The 17,711-nt window shown below is 43.7% G+C and overlaps 1 protein-coding gene across 2 annotated transcripts in view; it reads right to left on the bottom strand.

Moving 5' to 3' along the window:
* The window catches only part of LOC139280998 (uncharacterized), a 70,860-nt gene that overhangs the window by 27,482 nt on the left and 25,667 nt on the right, over positions 1 to 17,711 (bottom strand). For both annotated transcript variants that reach the window (XM_070900850.1, XM_070900851.1), the window contains exon 3: positions 7,399 to 8,616. In XM_070900850.1, the coding sequence (XP_070756951.1) occupies positions 7,399 to 8,616 (1,218 nt within the window). The remainder of the gene's footprint in view (positions 1 to 7,398; positions 8,617 to 17,711) is intronic.

Genomic DNA, 17,711 nt, shown 5'->3' with positions numbered 1-17,711 from the left:
TTGGCGATGGTAATGCTGTTGAATGTCAAGGGGTTAGATTCTCTCTCTTGTTGGAGATAGTCATTGCCTGGCACTTGTGTGGCGCAAATGTTACTTGCCACTTATCAGCCCAAGCTTGCATGTCTCCCAGTCTTGCTGCATGCTGGCATAGACGACTTCATTATCTAAGTTGCAGCAAATGGAATTGAACACTGTAATCATCAGCGAATATCCCCACTTCTGGCCTTCTGATGGAGGGAAGATCATTGACATTGGTGAAGCAACTGAAGATGGTTGGGCCTTGGACACTGCCCTGAGGAACTCCTACAGCGATGTCCTGGGGCTGAGATGATTGGCCTCCAACAACTACCTTCCTTTGTGCTAGGTATGACTCCAGCCAGTGAGAGTTTTTTCTCCGATTCCCATTGACTTCAATTTTACTAGGGCTCCTTGGTGCCACACTCGGTCAAATGTTGCCTTGATGTCAAGGGCAGTCACTCTCACCTCACTTCTGGAATTCAATGTTTGGTCCACATTTGGACCAAGGTTGTAATGAGGTCTGGCAGAACTAGTGCTCCTGGCAGAACCCAAACTGAGCATTGGTAAGCAGGTTATTGGTAAGTGCCGCTTGATAGCATCACTTTGTTAATGATTGAGAGTAGACTGATGGGGTGGAAAGTGGCCAGATTGGATTTGTTCTGCTTTTTGTGAACCAGGACATACCTGGACAGTTTTCTACATCATCGTGTAGATGACAGTGTTGTAGCTGTACTGGAACAGCTTGGTGACAGGCGAGGTTAGCTCTAGAGCACAAGTCTCAGTGTGAAGACGGGATTTTATCTCCACAAGAACTGTGCGGTGGTCACTGCTACTAATACTGTCATGGACAGTTGCATCTGCGACAAGTAGATTGATGAGGACAAGGTCAAGTAGGTTTTTCCCCTCGTGTTGGTTCTCTCACCACCTGCCGCAGGGTTAGTCTGGCAGCTAAGTCCTAACAGGAATCGGCCAGCTCGGTCATTAGTGATGCTACTGAACAACTCTTGGTGCTGGACATTGAAGTAACCCACCCAGAGTACATTCTGTGCCCTTGCTACCTTCAGTGTTTCTTCCAAGTGGTGTTCAACATAGAGGAGTACTGATTTACCAGCTGAGGGAGGGCGGTAGGTGGTAATCAGCAGGTTTCCTTATCCATGTTTGACCTGAAGCCATGGGGTCCGGAGTCAACGTTGAGGACTCCCAAGGCCACAAACTCCCGACTGTACACCACTGTTCTTCCACCTTTTGTGGGTGTGTCCTGCCGATGGGACAGGACATACCCAGGGATGGTGATGGAGGAATTGAAAGTTATGATTCTGTGAGTATGACTATGTCTGGCTGTTGGCTTGACTTGTCTGTGGGACAGCTCTCCCAATTTTGGCAGATGTTAGTGAGGAGGACTTTGCAGGGTCGACTGGGCTGGTTGTGCCTTTGTCGCAACTGAGTGGCTTGCCTGACCATTTCGGAGTCAACCACATTGCTGTGGGTCTGGAGTCACATACAAGCCAGACCAGGTAAGAGCTGCAAATTTCCTTCCTAAAGGACATTCGTGAACCAGATGTGGTTTTATAACAATCTGGCAGTTTCATGGTCACCATTACTGGCTTTTTATTCCATCTTTATTTCATGAACTGAATTTAAATTCCCCAGCTGTCATGGTAGGGACTCATGTTTCCGGATCATTAGTCCAGACCCCTATATAACCACTATGCTACTGTACCCCCTTGGCACTACTGCGCCAAGGGAAACAAAGCTGAAGTTTGGCCTTAATTTGAGGTTATATGATTGGATAGAGTAAGGCAGCTGATGCCCATTGTGATTTCCCTCTTTCTCCCACCCTTCCCACAGGGGTGGATGGTCATTTTTAGTTGTACATAGCGGTTGAACAAATGAGGAAAAGCAGTCTTCCCATGTGCTTTTTAAGCGTGGCACAGTGCCACACGAGAAAATTGTAAAGCTGTAAAGAAGCCTTGTGACATTTGGATTTTAATACTGAAGTTACTGCATGAAAGCTATGAAAGTAGGTAAGCATAAAAAAAGCAAAACTATTTCTAATATTGGTATCAAGCCCTTACTTGTGACAGTTGCCTATAAGTATTTGGACTGTGGCACAACTTTAGTCTGACACTAACATGGCTGGTATTGTCTCAAGTCTGGTAATATCTAGCCTTTGTCTGCATTATGAAGCCAGTGTAACTGGAAACTATCACTCCACAAATGGGCATGAAACCTGTATCACAGAAATCTAAATCAGATATATTAGGGACATAAAAACCCACATCATAAAATAGTCATACTGGACTATACTGTACATGTATAAAAAAATAATGTAAGTATTTAAAGTACTAACCAGCAGTACAACAGAAAATGAAAAAACACACAAGACACGACCGTTGCCCAGTTTGATACCAGGATGTTTATTCCTTAAATATTCCAGAGGAGATTGCTGCAGGAGTTTAATAGTGCATAGGACCATTTACATCCACCTGAGCAGGTAGACAGGGCTTTGATGGCACCTCCAACAATGCAGCATTCCCTCAGTACTGCACTAAAGGGTCAACTTAGATTGTGTACTCATGTCTGTAATAGGGCTTGAACCCACAAGCTTCTGACTCAGAGGGGAGAGTGCTGCCAACTGAGACTGAAGTACTGGAATCCTAGGCCACTGCCCACTTCTTTGCCAAAGACAATATTGAGAACTGGAAACAGTTACAGCTAAGGAACATATATGAAGACTGTTCAGGCACTCAAAATCTTAGCAGTAGGAAAAGTGACAACAGTTGATAAGTGGAGGATTACCCATGTTCAAAGAATGACAATGACATATTGATGGCAGTTAAATCTGTAGTAATGTTTTCCCGATTCTTAGTGGTTGATATTCTATATATTAGAACATGTCCATTGTCAACTGAGACAAATCAAAGGGGAAACGGATTCTTAAATGGCTTGGTGTAAAGTAGCCCAATAAGAGCAATATGACACTCCACCCTTTACTACACAAGCAGTACAACAATGGGCCAATTCTTAGACTTTTGACAAAGAAAGCTTTCATGGTGAACACAACTTACAACAAGAGGCATGGTTATTAAACGTGTATCAAGACCCAAAACTTATAAGCAACTGTCACAAGGGTTTGATGCCAACTGTGGTTCAAGGGTTCTAAAAGAGAGCAATAATTTGTTTCCACAATATACAAGTTCCAAGCATTCTGTATCACTGTCCCAGAACTGTGGAACTTAGTCTCAATCCCTTGATTTTAGTTGATACTACAGTAGAGTTAACTCCGACTAACATGAGTCAAGACAGTCTGAAGAAGCATTCAAATCGCACGCATCAATTGGAACGGAGGCACTGATCAGTAGTCAGTATCAGATAGAGTCATCATCATAGGCAGTCCCTCGAAATCGAGGAAGACTTGCTTCCACTCTGAAGGTGAGTTCTCAGGTGACTGTACAGTCCAATACGGGAATTACAGTCTCTGTCACAGGTGGAACAGACAGTCGTTGAAGGAAATAGTGGGTGGGGAGTCTTGTTTGCCGCACGCTCCTTCCACTGTCTGCGCTTGCTTTCTGCATGCACTCGGTGGCGAGACTCGAGGTGCTCAACGCCCTTCCGGATGCTCTTCCTCCACTTAGGGCAGTCTTGGGCCAGGGATTCCCAGGTATCGGTGGGGATGTTGCACGTTATCAAGGAGGCTTTGAGGGTGTCCTTGAAACGTTTCCTCTGCCCACCTGGGGTTCGCTTGCCTTGTAGGAGTTCTGAGTAGAGTGCTTGCTTTGGGAGTCTTGTGTCGGGCATGTGGATGATGTGGCCTGCCCAATGGAGCTGGTCAAGTGTGGTCAGTGCTTCGATGCTGGGGATGTTGGCCTGAGCGAGAACACCGACGTTGGTGCATCTATCCTTCCAGTAGATTTGCAGGATCTTGTGGAGGCAGCGCTGGTGGTACTTCTTCAGCGCTTTGAGGCCTACTTTGACCCCACAAAGGCCTTTGACACTGTCAACCGTGAGGGACTATGGAGCGTCCTCCTCCGTTTCGACTGCCCCCAAAAGTTTGTCACCATCCTCCGCCTGCACCACGATGACATGCAAGCCGTGATCCTGACCAATGGATCCACTGCAGACCCAATCCATGTCCAGACTAGATAGGGTAGGCAATACCTTGGCACATGTGTTGACAGACACCCTCCGAGAAGGACAATAGCTCGAGCAAACTTAGCAGATCTTTCTGATAGCTGGAGATGGATAAGATTCATAAAAGCATAGCTAAAATAGAGATTAGCAATTGAATGGTCATTTAAAAAGCAGTCGAGCACTTGAATATTCATAAGACAACAAGGCCACATGAAACACATTTAAGAATACAAATAAGAATATGACCAATAGGAGAAAAAAAAAGCAGTAGGGTTCAGAGAATTTATATATGCGGCTAGCAGTTACCATGTATTTATCACCCTGAACTGTCTGGTCACGACAACAATGCCTTGTGAAAGAAAAGCATGTATACCAGGTCTGTGCCTTAACAAGTGGCCTTTTAACCGATCCAAGGTTAGGTGAGTGGGCAAATGCACGGCAGATGCAGTATAATGTGGATAAATGTGAGGTTATCCATTTTGGGGGCAAAAACACGAAGGCAGAATATTATCTGAATGGCGGCAGATTAGGAAAAGGGGAGGTGCAACAAGACCTGGGTGTCATGGTTCATCAGTCATTGAAAGTTAGCATGCAGGTACATCAGGCGGTGAAGAAGGCAAATGGTATGTTGGCCTTCATAGCTAGGGAATTTGAGTATAGGAGCCGGGAGGTCTTACTGCAGTTGTACAGGGCCTTGGTGAGGCCTCATCCGGAATATTGTGTTCAGTTTTGGTCTCCTAATCTGAGGAAGGACGTTCTAGCTATTGAGGGAGTGCAGCGAAGGTTCACCAGACTGAGTTCAGGATGGACTGATCAACTGCGCCTTTATTCACTGGAGTTTAGAAGGATGAGAGGGAATCTCATAGAAATGTAAAAGATTCTGACGGGACTGGACAGGTTAGACGTGAGAAGAATGTTCCCGATGTTGGGGAAGTCCAGAACCAGGGGACATAGTCTTAGGATAAGGGGTAGGTCATTTAGGACTGAGATGAGGAGAAACTTCTTCACTCAGAGAGTTGTTAACCTGTGGAATTCCCTGCCGCAGAGAGTTGTTGATGCCAGTTCATTGGATATATTCAAGAGGGAGTTAGATATGGCCCTTACGGCTAAAGAGATCAAGGGGTATGGAGAGAAAGCAGGAAAGGGGTACTGAGGGAATGATCAGCCATGATCTTATTGAATGGCGGTGCAGGCTCGAAGGGCCAAATGGCCTACTCCTGCACCTATTTTCTATGTTTCTATGTTATGTTTTTCTGGTGGGTGATGCCCTGCCAGGGCCTACACGCCACTAACCAAATTTACTAACCTGTTTGGTAAAGACTTTACCTCAGGTCCTTTTCTCCAAATGAAGTAAGCAAGTGCCTGGATTGACAAAGATTCTTTGTCCTATTTATTCATGTCGCGTGCCCTTTAAACACTAATTTGTAGAACATGTTTAGGAAAATCACAGGCCAGGACTGTAATCTGCATTTAAATAAAGGGTTTCATATTTCCGTGTAATGTATTTGCTTCATGGGTTCTTTGCTTAAGAATTGCTATCAAGAATAGTTGGTTTATTAACAAAGGTTTAACAATCACACTACACATTACCAGTTCATTCACTAGGCTCACAACTGCATACCCCATCATGGATGACCTAGACCCGACTGGAGTTTTATTGAGTCTTGTGAACATCGCGTGACTGGCTAAGCCACTCACAATGCAACAGCTCTACAACTATTTTAAGTTGCACCTGTAAATCAAATGCCCCCTGATTAAAGGGGGGCACTAAAACAGACACATTAAACAAATTAAACTTTGGACAGTAAACTTAAATCAAATTAAAATTTGGTTGCCAGGGTTGATGATGCACTCCAGTCCCTTCGGTGCCCACCTCTCGCGGAAGGCCGCGAGTGTACCGGTAGACACCGTGTGCTGCATCTCCAGGGACACCCTGGCTCGGATGTGTAACAGCTCTACAACTACTTTTGTAGACACAATAAAGAAGTGCCCCCTGATTAAAGGGGGGTCAAACTACAAAAACTTTTCAAGTGCCCCCTTGTTTTTTTTTTGAGGGCACCAAAATACAAATTATACAAGTGCCCCCTGGCTAAAAAAATGGGGGGGGCACTAAAACCGACAAACTTAGACAAATTAAACTTTAGACGTGTGGTTCAAATTAAAATTTAGTTGCCGGGGTGATGATGCACTCCAATCCCTCCGGCGCCCACCTCTCACAGAAGGCTGCGAGCGTACCGGTGGACACCGCGTGCTCCATCTCCAGGGACACCCTGGCTCGGATGTGCAACAGCTCTACAACTCTTTTGTTGCAAAACAAAAATAAACGTTAAATCAAGTGCCCCCTTATTAAAGAGGGGACACTACAAACAGTTTGCAAGCGCCTTTTTTGGGGGGGGGGGGGGGGAGGGTTGTGTTTTTTTGGGGGGGTTTTTGTGTTTTTTTTGGCACTAAAAGCCACAGCTCTACAAACCTGTGGTGGAGTTGTCAATTTACACAGGAGACTGCAAACTAATACTGCAAACACTGAATCAATAAAGCATTCAGAAGGGAACTGTATTGTTCTAGGATTCCAGAGAACAGGGATTTTTGTCTGGGATGTGAAGAGGATACAAAATGTCAGAAAAAAAATGTCCAACTTTAGTTTTCAGCAAGGAGCCTCACCCGACAAGGGCACATATTGGAAATCCGAATGTGCACAGCCCATGATTTTCCAATCATATTTTAAATGATCACAAAATGCTGTCATATAGCCCCAAATTTCCAAAATGTGTCTCAGGGATGAGGCCTCTTATCAGAAGTGCAAAGTCAGAAAATTACCCCTTTAATGTCATGCTTAAACTCATTCCTTTACTCCCTCCTGGCACTCATCCACCAACTTGTTTCACCTCAGATATATACATGTTCTAATCAATAGCTGGAGCATGTTACCGGAGAGAGGGGTTAAGGCAAGGACACTGCGCTTCATTAAGAAAAGACAGCTAGATACAGGAATGGAAGACAGTAGGGTTAGTATTGATGATCCCTCTTCCACTGGGTCAAAACAACCTGTGAATCAGCACTGATAATGACCAAAAGGCTCTACACAGTTTCTGCTCGTACTATCATAGGCAACTTACACACACTGCTTTTGGGATATCTCTGCAGGTTTCTGTAACATTTGATAAAGAAACTTCCACTCAATTGCTTCCCTCTCGACTCAATCAGGAGTTGATTGGCTGCATACAGTAACATTTCTGTGGTAAGATTTACCTGCTCAAATTCTGGCCAAAGCTGTTGGGGCGATTTTGTTTTCCGCAAAGTACCATCCTGCCACTTGTGAGGATCCTCACAATGTGAGAAGTTATGGAGAGCAGAAACATCATTTTTCACTTGTTTTCTTTTATATCGCTTCTCCAATCTCCATTTTACAGGCTCTCCGCTGTCCTCTGTATTCATCTGATAGCCAACATTTTCCACATTAGGTAACTCTTCTGTAGTGTTAGGCTCTCCGCTGTAAAAGGCTGCTGATTGCAGAGTGCACAAACAAGTCGGCAACTCCCTCTCTGAGCTAAGTGCACAGGAGCAGATTTCAGACTTTCTGCCACTCAGAACATGAGTATTTCTGTTAGTCTTAGTAAAATAGTTCTGGAGGTCACCTACTACAACCACTTCATTGCTGGTATCTAGCTTTGCTACTGAGGGCTCACTGGCCAGAGTAGGCCACAGTGTTTTATCAGTTTTTGCGATTGTATTCCCCAATCCTGTTCTCATTCTTGCAACAAGAGTGGAATTCTTAGAGTTTCGACTGTCTGCATTTTTAGAACTGGATTCACTCAAGTTAGAGTCACTCAAAAAGGAAAGGAGACTGATATCACTGCCCGAACTTTCATCATATGGTGTAAACCTGCTGTCTTTGCTATTGGCAGGTGATGAACTAACATCTTCAATACTAGAAGCGTCATCTCCCTGGCTGAGACAAGCAACTGATGACCATTTATTGAGTGTCGGGGATGGTGAGAGACAGCTATCCATACTTGAGCTTTCTGAGTCACTGCCTCTGTGCTTGATCTGAAGCTTATAACGTAATAAACTAAACTCTTCGAAACACAAGCTTCCATCGCCATCTGTGTCTCTGCCAGTCCAGGAACTAATCTGGTTTTCATTTTCGTGATGCTTTTGTCCATCTGTGCATAAACTCAAATTTAGCTCTGTGTCAGTCTCACTACCTTTGTCTCCACTGACTGACTGAAATGACATTGACAATTCATTGGTGAGCAGCTGAGGTGTAGAACTGATTTGCTTTACAGTGCAGGACTCCAATTTATCATTGTCTATCTGTTCATTTCTCTGAAATCTGACCAGTGTTGTACCGAACTGGTCACTCATATGATGTTTACCAGAATCCTGCAGATACAGGGGATTGCTGTCTAACTGCAACACTGCTGAACAGGACCTGTCTCTCTCTCTGGTGTCCATACTGTATGTTTGCTGTAAAAATGAGTTAGATTTGTTAAGAAGCCATTGATTTCAATATTTCTACTGAATTAAAGGTTTTAAAAAAACAGTTAGCATTCCTTTTCTAAAAAAAAGTTAGATTACCTACATTGTAAAGTGTTCATTCCTTGAATTGAAGCTTTTTTGCCCATGCCTCCAGATAGAAAGACAACCCTACAAGGTACATGATCAATGTTTTTCCTTCTTTTCAATTTCTTTTGGAGGGTACCAAAATGAAGACTGCTTAAAGAATATAGGTAAAGAAACATCCCAAAGACATAAATATCCCTGGAGAGTAACTGGATTAACCCTAAACAATGTTGCTCGGATTCCAATGAGTTGCCAAATGGAGCACAACAGCTCTTTGGCTTAATGTGTGGTATGTGTGTCAACTTTTTTGCTTACACACTTTTGACAGATACTGTAAGGGAAAATGTTCCATTTCAGTGATACTTGGGTAGGCTGAAAGCATGTACCAGGAGATTCTGCACTTCCAGTCTGCGACTTCCCATCCATTAAAATAACAGCTGGAGAATTGGGGCTGGGGAATTTCCCACTTTGTGTGCCTAGCCTGCGTCAAGATTACTGAAGTGCAAGTCCAGGAGTCAACAATACAACCTTTTGTTTCTGTATAAACAGTGTTTCTGCAGTTTAAAAATGCCCTCTTCCATCAGCAAACACAATAGGAACATTGGAACAGGAATACTCCATTCAGCCCCTCAAGCTGATTCCTCCATTCAGTTAGATCATGGTTTACCTGTACCTTAACTCTATTTACCCATCTTTGTTCCATATCCCCAAGACCCTATCGATCGCAGAGTTGAAAATTTCAATTGTCCCAGAATCCTCAGCCTTTTGGGGGGGGGGGGGGGAGTTTTCTAGATTTCCATTGCCCTTGCTGATTTCACTCCTGGATGGCATGGTTCCCAAAACTGAATGCAGCACTCCAGAAGAAGTCTGACCAGGGCTTTGTACAACTGTAGCATCACTTCCTTACTTTTGAATTCTAACTCCTTTGAGATAAAGGCCAACATTCCATCAGCCCTTTTCTGTCTCTCACTATTAAGAAATATTCCAACTTGTCTTTCACAGATCCAAAGTGGAGGACCTCACATTTCCCCACATTGGAAATAAGAACCTAAGAAATAGGAGCAGGAGTAGGCCATACGGCCCCTCGAGCCTGCTCCGCCATTTAATACGATCATGGCTGATCCGATCATGGACTCAGGTCCACTTCCCCGCCCGCTCCCCATAACCCATTGTTCCCTTATCGGTTAAGAAACTGTCTATCTCTGTCTTAAATTTATTCAATGGCCCAGCTTCCACAGCTCTCTGAGGCAGCGAATTCCACAGATTTACAACCCTCTGAGAGAAGAAATTTCTCCTCATCTAGTCTTAAATGGGCGGCCCCTTATTCTAAGATTATGCTCCCTAGTTCTAGTCTCTCCCATCAGTGGAAACATCCTCTCTGCATCCACCTTGTCAAGCCCCCTCATTATCTTATACGTGTCGATCAGATCACCTCTCATTCTTTTGAATTCCAATGAATAGAGGCCCAACCTACTCAACCTTTCCTCATAAGTCAACCCCCTCATCCCTGGAATCAAGCTCGTGAACCTTCTCTGAACTGCCTCCAAAGCAAGTATATCCTTTCATAAATATGGAAACCAAAACTGTACACAGTATTCTAGGTGTGGCCTCATCAATACCCTGTATAACTGTAGCAAGACTTCCCTGATTTTATACTCCATCTCCTTTGCAATAAAGGCCAAGACTCAATTGGCCTTCCTGATCACTTGCTGTACCTGCATATTTCCAACCTAACCTTGTGTTTCATGCATCAGGACCCCCAGGTCCCACTGTACTGCAGCACTTTGCAATTTTTCTCCATTTAAATAATAACTTGCCCTTCTATTTTTTTCCGCCAAAGTGCATGACCTCACACTTTCCAACATTATACTCCAACTGCCAAATTTTTGCCCACTCGCTTAGCCTGTCTATGTCCTTTTGTAGGTTTTGTGTGTTCTCCTCACACATTACTTTTCCTCCCATCTTTGTATCGTCAGCAAACTTGGCTACATTACACTTGGTCCCTTCATCCAAGTCGTTAATATAGATTGTAAATAGTTGGGATCCCAGCATTGATCCCTGCGGCACCCCACTAGTTACTGATTGCCAATCTGAGAATGAACCATTTATCCCAACACTCTGTTTTCTGTTAGTTAGCCAATCCTCTATCCATGCTAATATATTATCCCCAACCCCGTGAGCTTTTATCTTGTGCAGCAACCTTTTATTTGGCACCTTGTCAAATGCCTTCTGGAAGTCCAAATACACCACATCCACTGGTTCCCCTTTATTCACCCTGTTCGTTACATCCTCGAAGAATTCCAGCAAATTTGTCAAACATGGCTTCCCCTTCATAAATCCATGCTGACTCTGTGACTGAATTATGCTTTTCCAAAGTTCCTGCTACAGCTTCTTTAATAATGGATTCCCAATATTTTCCCAACCACAGATGTTAGGCTAACTGGTCTATAGTTTCCTGCTTTTTGTCTGCCTCCTTTTTTAAAATAGGGGCATTACATTTGCAGTTTTCCAATCTGCTGGGACCTCCCCAGAATCCAGGGAAATTTGGTAAATTACAACCAATGCATCCATTATCCTTGTCACTACTTCTCTTAAGACCCTAGGATGCAAGCCATCAGGTCTAGGGAATTTATCTGCCTTTAGTCCCATTATCTTACTGAGTACCACCTCTTTAGTGATTGTGTTAAGTTCCTCCCTCGCTATAGCCACTTGACTATCCACTGTTGGGATATTTTTAATGTACTCTACTGTAAAGACTGATACAAAATATTTGTTCAGAGTTTTTGCCATCACCATGTTCCCCATCACTAATTCCCCGGTCTCGTCCTCTAAGGGACCAACATTTACTTCAGACACTCTTTTTCTTTTTATATACCTGTAGAAGCTCTTACTATCTGATTTTATATTTCGTGCTAGTTTACTTTCATAGTCTATCTTCCCTTTCTTAATCATTTTTTTTAGTCATTCTTTGCTGGCTTTTAAAAGCTTCCCAATCTTTTGTCCTCCCACTAGTTTTGCCCACTTTGTATGCCTTTGTTTTTAATTGGATACCATCCTTTATTTCTTTAGTTAGCCACGGATGGCTAACTTTTCTTTTACACCCTTTCCTCCTCACTGGAATATATTTTTCTTGAGAGTTATGAAATATTTCCTTAAATGTATGCCACTGTTCATCAACCGTCCTACATTTTAATCTATTTTCCCAGTCCACTTTAGCCAACTCTGCCCTGATACCTTTGTAGTCTCCTTTATTTAAGATTAGTACGCTGGTTTTGAGATCCAACTTTCTCGCTCTCCATCTGAATTTGAAATTCAACCATGCTATGATCACTCATTCCAAGGGGATGCTTTACTAGGAGATTGTTTATTAATCCTGTCTCATTACACAGAACCAGATCTAAGATAGCCTGCCCCCTGGTTGGTTCCGTTACATACTGCTCAAGGAACCCGTCCCTTAAGCACTCTATGAACTCTTCCTCAAGGTTACCCTGACCAATTTGATTTGTTCAATCAATATGGAGGTTAAAATCACCCAAGATTATTGCTGTTCCCTTTGTACAAGCCCCCACTATTTCTTGGTTTATACTCCGACCAACAGAGTTGCTACTGTTAGGGGGCCTATAGACTACGCCCACCAGTGACCTTTTTCCCCTTATTATTCCTTATCTTTTCCCAAACTGTTTCAACATCCTGATCATTTGAGCCAATATTGTTTCTCACTATTGCAGTGATTCCATCATTTATTAACAGAGCTAGTTACTCCACCTCCTGTTCCTTTCTGTCTGTCCTTCCGAATTGTCAAGTATCCCTGAAAGTTTAGTTCCCAGTCTGAGTCACCCTGAAACCACATCTCTGTTATGGCTACCAGATCAGACCCATTTGTAACTATTTGTGCCAACAGCTCATCTAATTTATTACGAATGCTGCGTGCATTCAGATAAAGAGTTTTTAAATGTGCTTTCTTACCATTTTCTCCTGCTATGGCCCCAGTTTCTTATGTTTATAGATTCTGTCCCTTCCTGTCACGCTCTGATTTTCGTTTCCCCCAATGCTATCCTGCTCTATTTTCTTGACCTTGTTCTTTGAGCTTTTAGGTTTCTGCTCATCTGAACCCTCCTCCCACTAATTAGTTTAAAGCTCTCTCTGCAGCCCTAGTTATTCGGTTCGCCAAGACCCTAGCCCCAGCACGTTCCAAGTGGAGTCCGTCCCGACGGAACAGCTCCCTCTTAGCCCAGTACTGGTGCCAGTGCCCCAGGAACCAAAACCCATTTCTCCCACACCAGTCTTTGAGCCATGAGTTAGCTCTTTGATCTTATTTAACCTATATAAATTTGCTCGTGGCCCGGGTAGTAATCCAGAGATTATTACCTTTGTGGTTCTGCTTTTTAATTTGGCCCCTAGCTGCTCATAATCCCTCAGCAGAACTTTCTTATCTCCTATCTATGTCGTTAGTACCCACGTGGACCACGACAACTGGATCTACCCCCTCCCACTCCAAGTTCCTCTGCAGCCCCGAGGAGATGTCCTTAACCCTGGCACCGGGCAGGCAACACAGCCTTCGGGACTCACGTTCACGGCTGCAGAGAACTGTATCTACCCGCCCCCCCCCCCTCCCGCGTCCCCAATAATATCCCCTTAATACATCTGCCATTGTTTTGGCCACTCACTTACTCTGTCTATGTCCCTTTGTAACACCCTGCTCCCATCTACACAACTTACTGTGCCTCCTAAATGAATGTCATATGCAAACTTGGATATACGATTCTCTATTCCTTCATCTAAGCCCCCCCTCCCCCCACACACACATCACTCCCAACCAAAAGGTTGGCAGCCATCTTTTCCCCAGGGCTCTATCAACACTGCTCCAGAAATGGCCACCAAATTCAAGGAGAGCAATGCAGGCTCAGGATCATATTATTTTGATTCCCACCTTCATCAAATATGGGATGAGTTTGTCATAGCTCCACTCCTGGTGTAGAGCCTTGATTGCAGGTCAGAAAAACAGGACTATAGTGTTACAGCCCTAAATCCGCAACTGTGTTGGAGATTGGCGAAGCTCTGTGCTGGAAGCAGAACTTCACAAAGTTACCCCCATATTGTATGAAAAGATTAGCAAGTGTGGTTCACAGACTGTGGGCAGCTGCTGACGGAGACAGAGGGGAACAAAGCCTTCTTGAGGACAGGATGAAAAATGTCAAAATTATTTAAAGACAGGAATCCATCAGATAGGAATGCATCTTGTCTTTGGTGGAAATAGTGCTGGATGTTCAAAGAAATGAGTATAAATGCAAGTCTTTCTTTTTTTTTTAAGGATTCAAAGATAAAAATAACAGCCATACTATGAGAAGCACAGAATTTGAAAGTAGAAACTGACGGTAAGTGGAAGTGCTGGATTGCTTGGAAGATGCATGTCCATTGGAGGAGGTTGTGAGAAAGAAGTTAAGAGACATATGGTTCTTTTAGAAGCAGTCCTGAAGGGATTCTGAAAATCATTCAGGATGCGAGATTTATAATGGGAAGTAAAAAGGAAAATTTGCATCCTGCCGAGACAGATCCTGACAAAGGCATAGAAAAGGAGGTTGGATGTTTCAGGAACACAACTTGCAAGAAGGATGTTGGCCATCAGCAGAGAGCAGATTGATCAATATCTGCTTCATATTGCTTCAGGAGTATGCCTTACTCCTGAAGTATTAAGGAGTAGGCAAAAGTTAGGCTGACTTGTGACCTATTCTAGAACAGTGTGGGATCCAGACGCCACCAATATCTTCTCCAACTTGTAAAAGCCAAAGGACAATGAATCTTTATGGAGGTATTTCTCAGAATGTTCTCTGCTAATGTGCAATTCCCTCCTGAAAAAAGAAGAATGCTCAGGAGTGACCTTTAGAGGCCTTTAAAATTATGAAAAGTTTTGATAGAGTGGATAGAGAGAGAATGTTTCCACTTGTGGGGAAGAGCATAACTAGGGGCCATCAATATAAGATAGTCACTAAGAAATCCAAAAGAGAATTCAGAAGAAACTTCTTTACCCAAAGAGTGGTGAGAATGTGGAACTCGCCCACCACAGGAAGTGGTTGAAGCGAATAGTATAGATATAGTATAGAATTAACTGTGCAAATAGATGTTAACAAATATGATGTGATTGGGATTACGGAGACGTGGCTCCAGGATGATCAGGGCTGGGAACTCAACATCCAGGGGTATTCAACATTCAGGAAGGATAGAATAAAAGGAAAAGGAGGTGGGGTAGCATTGCTGGTTAAAGAGATTAATGCAATAATTAGAATGGACATTAGCTTGGATGATGTGGAATCTATATGGGTAGAACTGCAGAACACCAAAGGGCAAAAATCGTTAGTGGGAGTTGTGTACAGACCTCCAAACAGTAGTAGTAATGTTGGGGAGGGCATCAAACAGGAAATTAGGGGTGCATGCAATAAGGGTGCAGCAGTTATAATGGGTGACTTTAATATGCACATAAATTGGACTAACCAAACTGGAAGCAATACGGTGGAGGAGGATTTGCTGGAGTGCATAAGGGATGGTTTTCTAGACCAATATGTCGAGGAACCAATAAGAGGGGAGGCCATCTTAGACTGGGTGTTGTGTAATGAGAGAGGATTAATTAGCAATACCGTTGTGCGAGGCCCCTTGGGGAAGAGTGACCATAATATGGTGGAATTCTGCATTAGGATGGAGAATGAAACAGTTAATTCAGAGACCATGGTCCAGAACTTAAAGAAGGGTAACTTTGAAGGTATGAGGCGTGAATTAGCTAGGATTGATTGGCGAATGATACTTAAGGGGTTGACTGTGGATGGGCAATGGCAGACATTTAGAGACCGCATGGATGAACTACAACAATTGTACATTCCTGTCTGTCGTAAAAATAAAAAAGGGAAGGTGGATCAACCGTGGCTTTCAAGGGAAATCAGGGATAGTATTAAAGCCAAGGAAGTGGCATACAAATTGGCCAGAAATAGCAGTGAACCCGGAGACTGGGAGAAATTTAGAACTCAGCAGAGGAGGACAAAGGGTTTGATTAGGGCAGGGAAAATGGAGTACGAGAAGAAGCTTGCAGGGAACATTAAGACGGATTGCAAAAGTTTCTATAGATATGTAAAGAGAAAAAGGTTAGTAAAGACAAACGTAGGTCCCCTGCAGTCAGAATCAGGGGAAGTCATAACGGGGAACAAAGAAATGGCGGACCAACTGAACAAGTACTTTGGTTCGGTATTCACTAAGGAGGACACTAACAACCTTCCGGATATAAGAGGGGTCAGAGGGTCTAGTAAGGAGGAGGAACTGAGGGAAATCCTTATTAGTCGGGAAATTGTGTTGGGGAAATTAATGGGATTGAAGGCCGATAAATCCCCAGGGCCTGATGGACTGCATCCCAGAGTACTTAAAGAGGTGGCCTTGGAAATAACGGATGCATTGACAGTCAATTTCCAACATTCCATTGACTCTGGATCAGTTCCTATCGAGTGGAGGGTAGCCAATGTAACCCCACTTTTTAAAAACGGGAGAGAGAAAACAGGGAATTATAGACCGGTAAGCCTGAAATCGGTAGTGGGTAAGATGATGGAATCAATTATTAAGGATGTCATAACAGCGCATTTGGAAAGAGGTGACATGATAGGTCCAAGTCAACATGGATTTGTGAAAGGGAAATCATGCTTGACAAATCTTCTAGAATTTTTTGAGGATGTTTCCAGTAGAGTGGACAAGGGAGAACCAGTTGATGTGGTATATTTGGACTTTCAGAAGGCTTTCGACAAGGTCCCACACAAAAGATTAATGTGCAAAGTTAAAGCACATGGGATTGGGGGTAGTGTGCTGACATGGATTGAGAACTGGTTGTCAGACAGGAAGCAAAGAGTAGGAGTAAATGGGTACTTTTCAGAATGGCAGGCGGTGACTAGTGGGGTACCGCAAGGTTCTGTGCTGGGGCCCCAGCTGTTTACACTGTACATTAATGATTTAGACGAGGGGATTAAATGTAGTATCTCCAAATTTGCGGATGACACTAAGTTAGGTGGCAGTGTGAGCTGCGAGGAGAATGCTTTGAGGCTGCAGAGCGACTTGGATAGGTTAGGTGAGTGGGCAAATGCATGGCAGATGAAGTATAATGTGGATAAATGTGAGGTTATCCACTTTGGTGGTAAAAACAGAGAGACAGACTATTATCTGAATGGTGACAGATTAGGAAAAGGGGAGGTGCATCGAGACCTGGGTGTCATGGTACATCAGTCATTGAAGGTTGGCATGCAGGTACAGCAGGCGGTTAAGAAAGCAAATGGCATGTTGGCCTTCATAGCGAGGGGATTTGAGTACAGGGGCAGGGAGGTGTTGCTACAGTTGTACAAGGCATTGGTGAGGCCACACCTGGAGTATTATGTACAGTTTTGGTCTCCTAACCTGAGGAAGGACATTCTTGCTATTGAGGGAGTGCAGCGAAGGTTCACCAGACTGATTCCCGGGATGGCGGGACTGACCTATCAAGAAAGACTGGATCAACTGGGCTTGTATTCACTGGAGTTCAGAAGAATGAGAGGGGACCTCAAAGAAACGTTTAAAATTCTGATGGGTTTAGACAGGTTAGATGCAGGAAGAATGTTCCAAATGTTGGGGAAGTCCAGAACCAGGGGTCACAGTCTAAGGATAAGGGGTAAGCCATTTAGGACCGAGATGAGGAGGAACTTCTTCACCCAGAGAGTGGTGAACCTGTGGAATTCTCTACCACAGAAAGTTGTTGAGGCCAATTCACTAAATATATTCAAAAAAGAGTTAGATGTAGTCCTTACTACTAAGGGGATCAAGGGGTATGATGAGAAAGCAGGAATGGGGTACTGAAGTTGTATGTTCAGCCATGAACTCATTGAATGGCGGTGCAGGCTAGAAGGGCCGAATGGCCTACTCCTGCACCTATTTTCTATGTTTCTATACATTTAAGGGGGGCTAGACAAGCATATGAGGGAGAAGGGAATAGAGGGTTATGC

The sequence above is a fragment of the Pristiophorus japonicus genome, chromosome 15 (assembly GCF_044704955.1).
Source record: "Pristiophorus japonicus isolate sPriJap1 chromosome 15, sPriJap1.hap1, whole genome shotgun sequence".
NCBI classification, from domain to species: domain Eukaryota; kingdom Metazoa; phylum Chordata; class Chondrichthyes; family Pristiophoridae; genus Pristiophorus; species Pristiophorus japonicus.
Note: the sequence above shows the minus strand (reverse complement) of the source record. Positions and strands in the feature narration are given on the sequence as shown.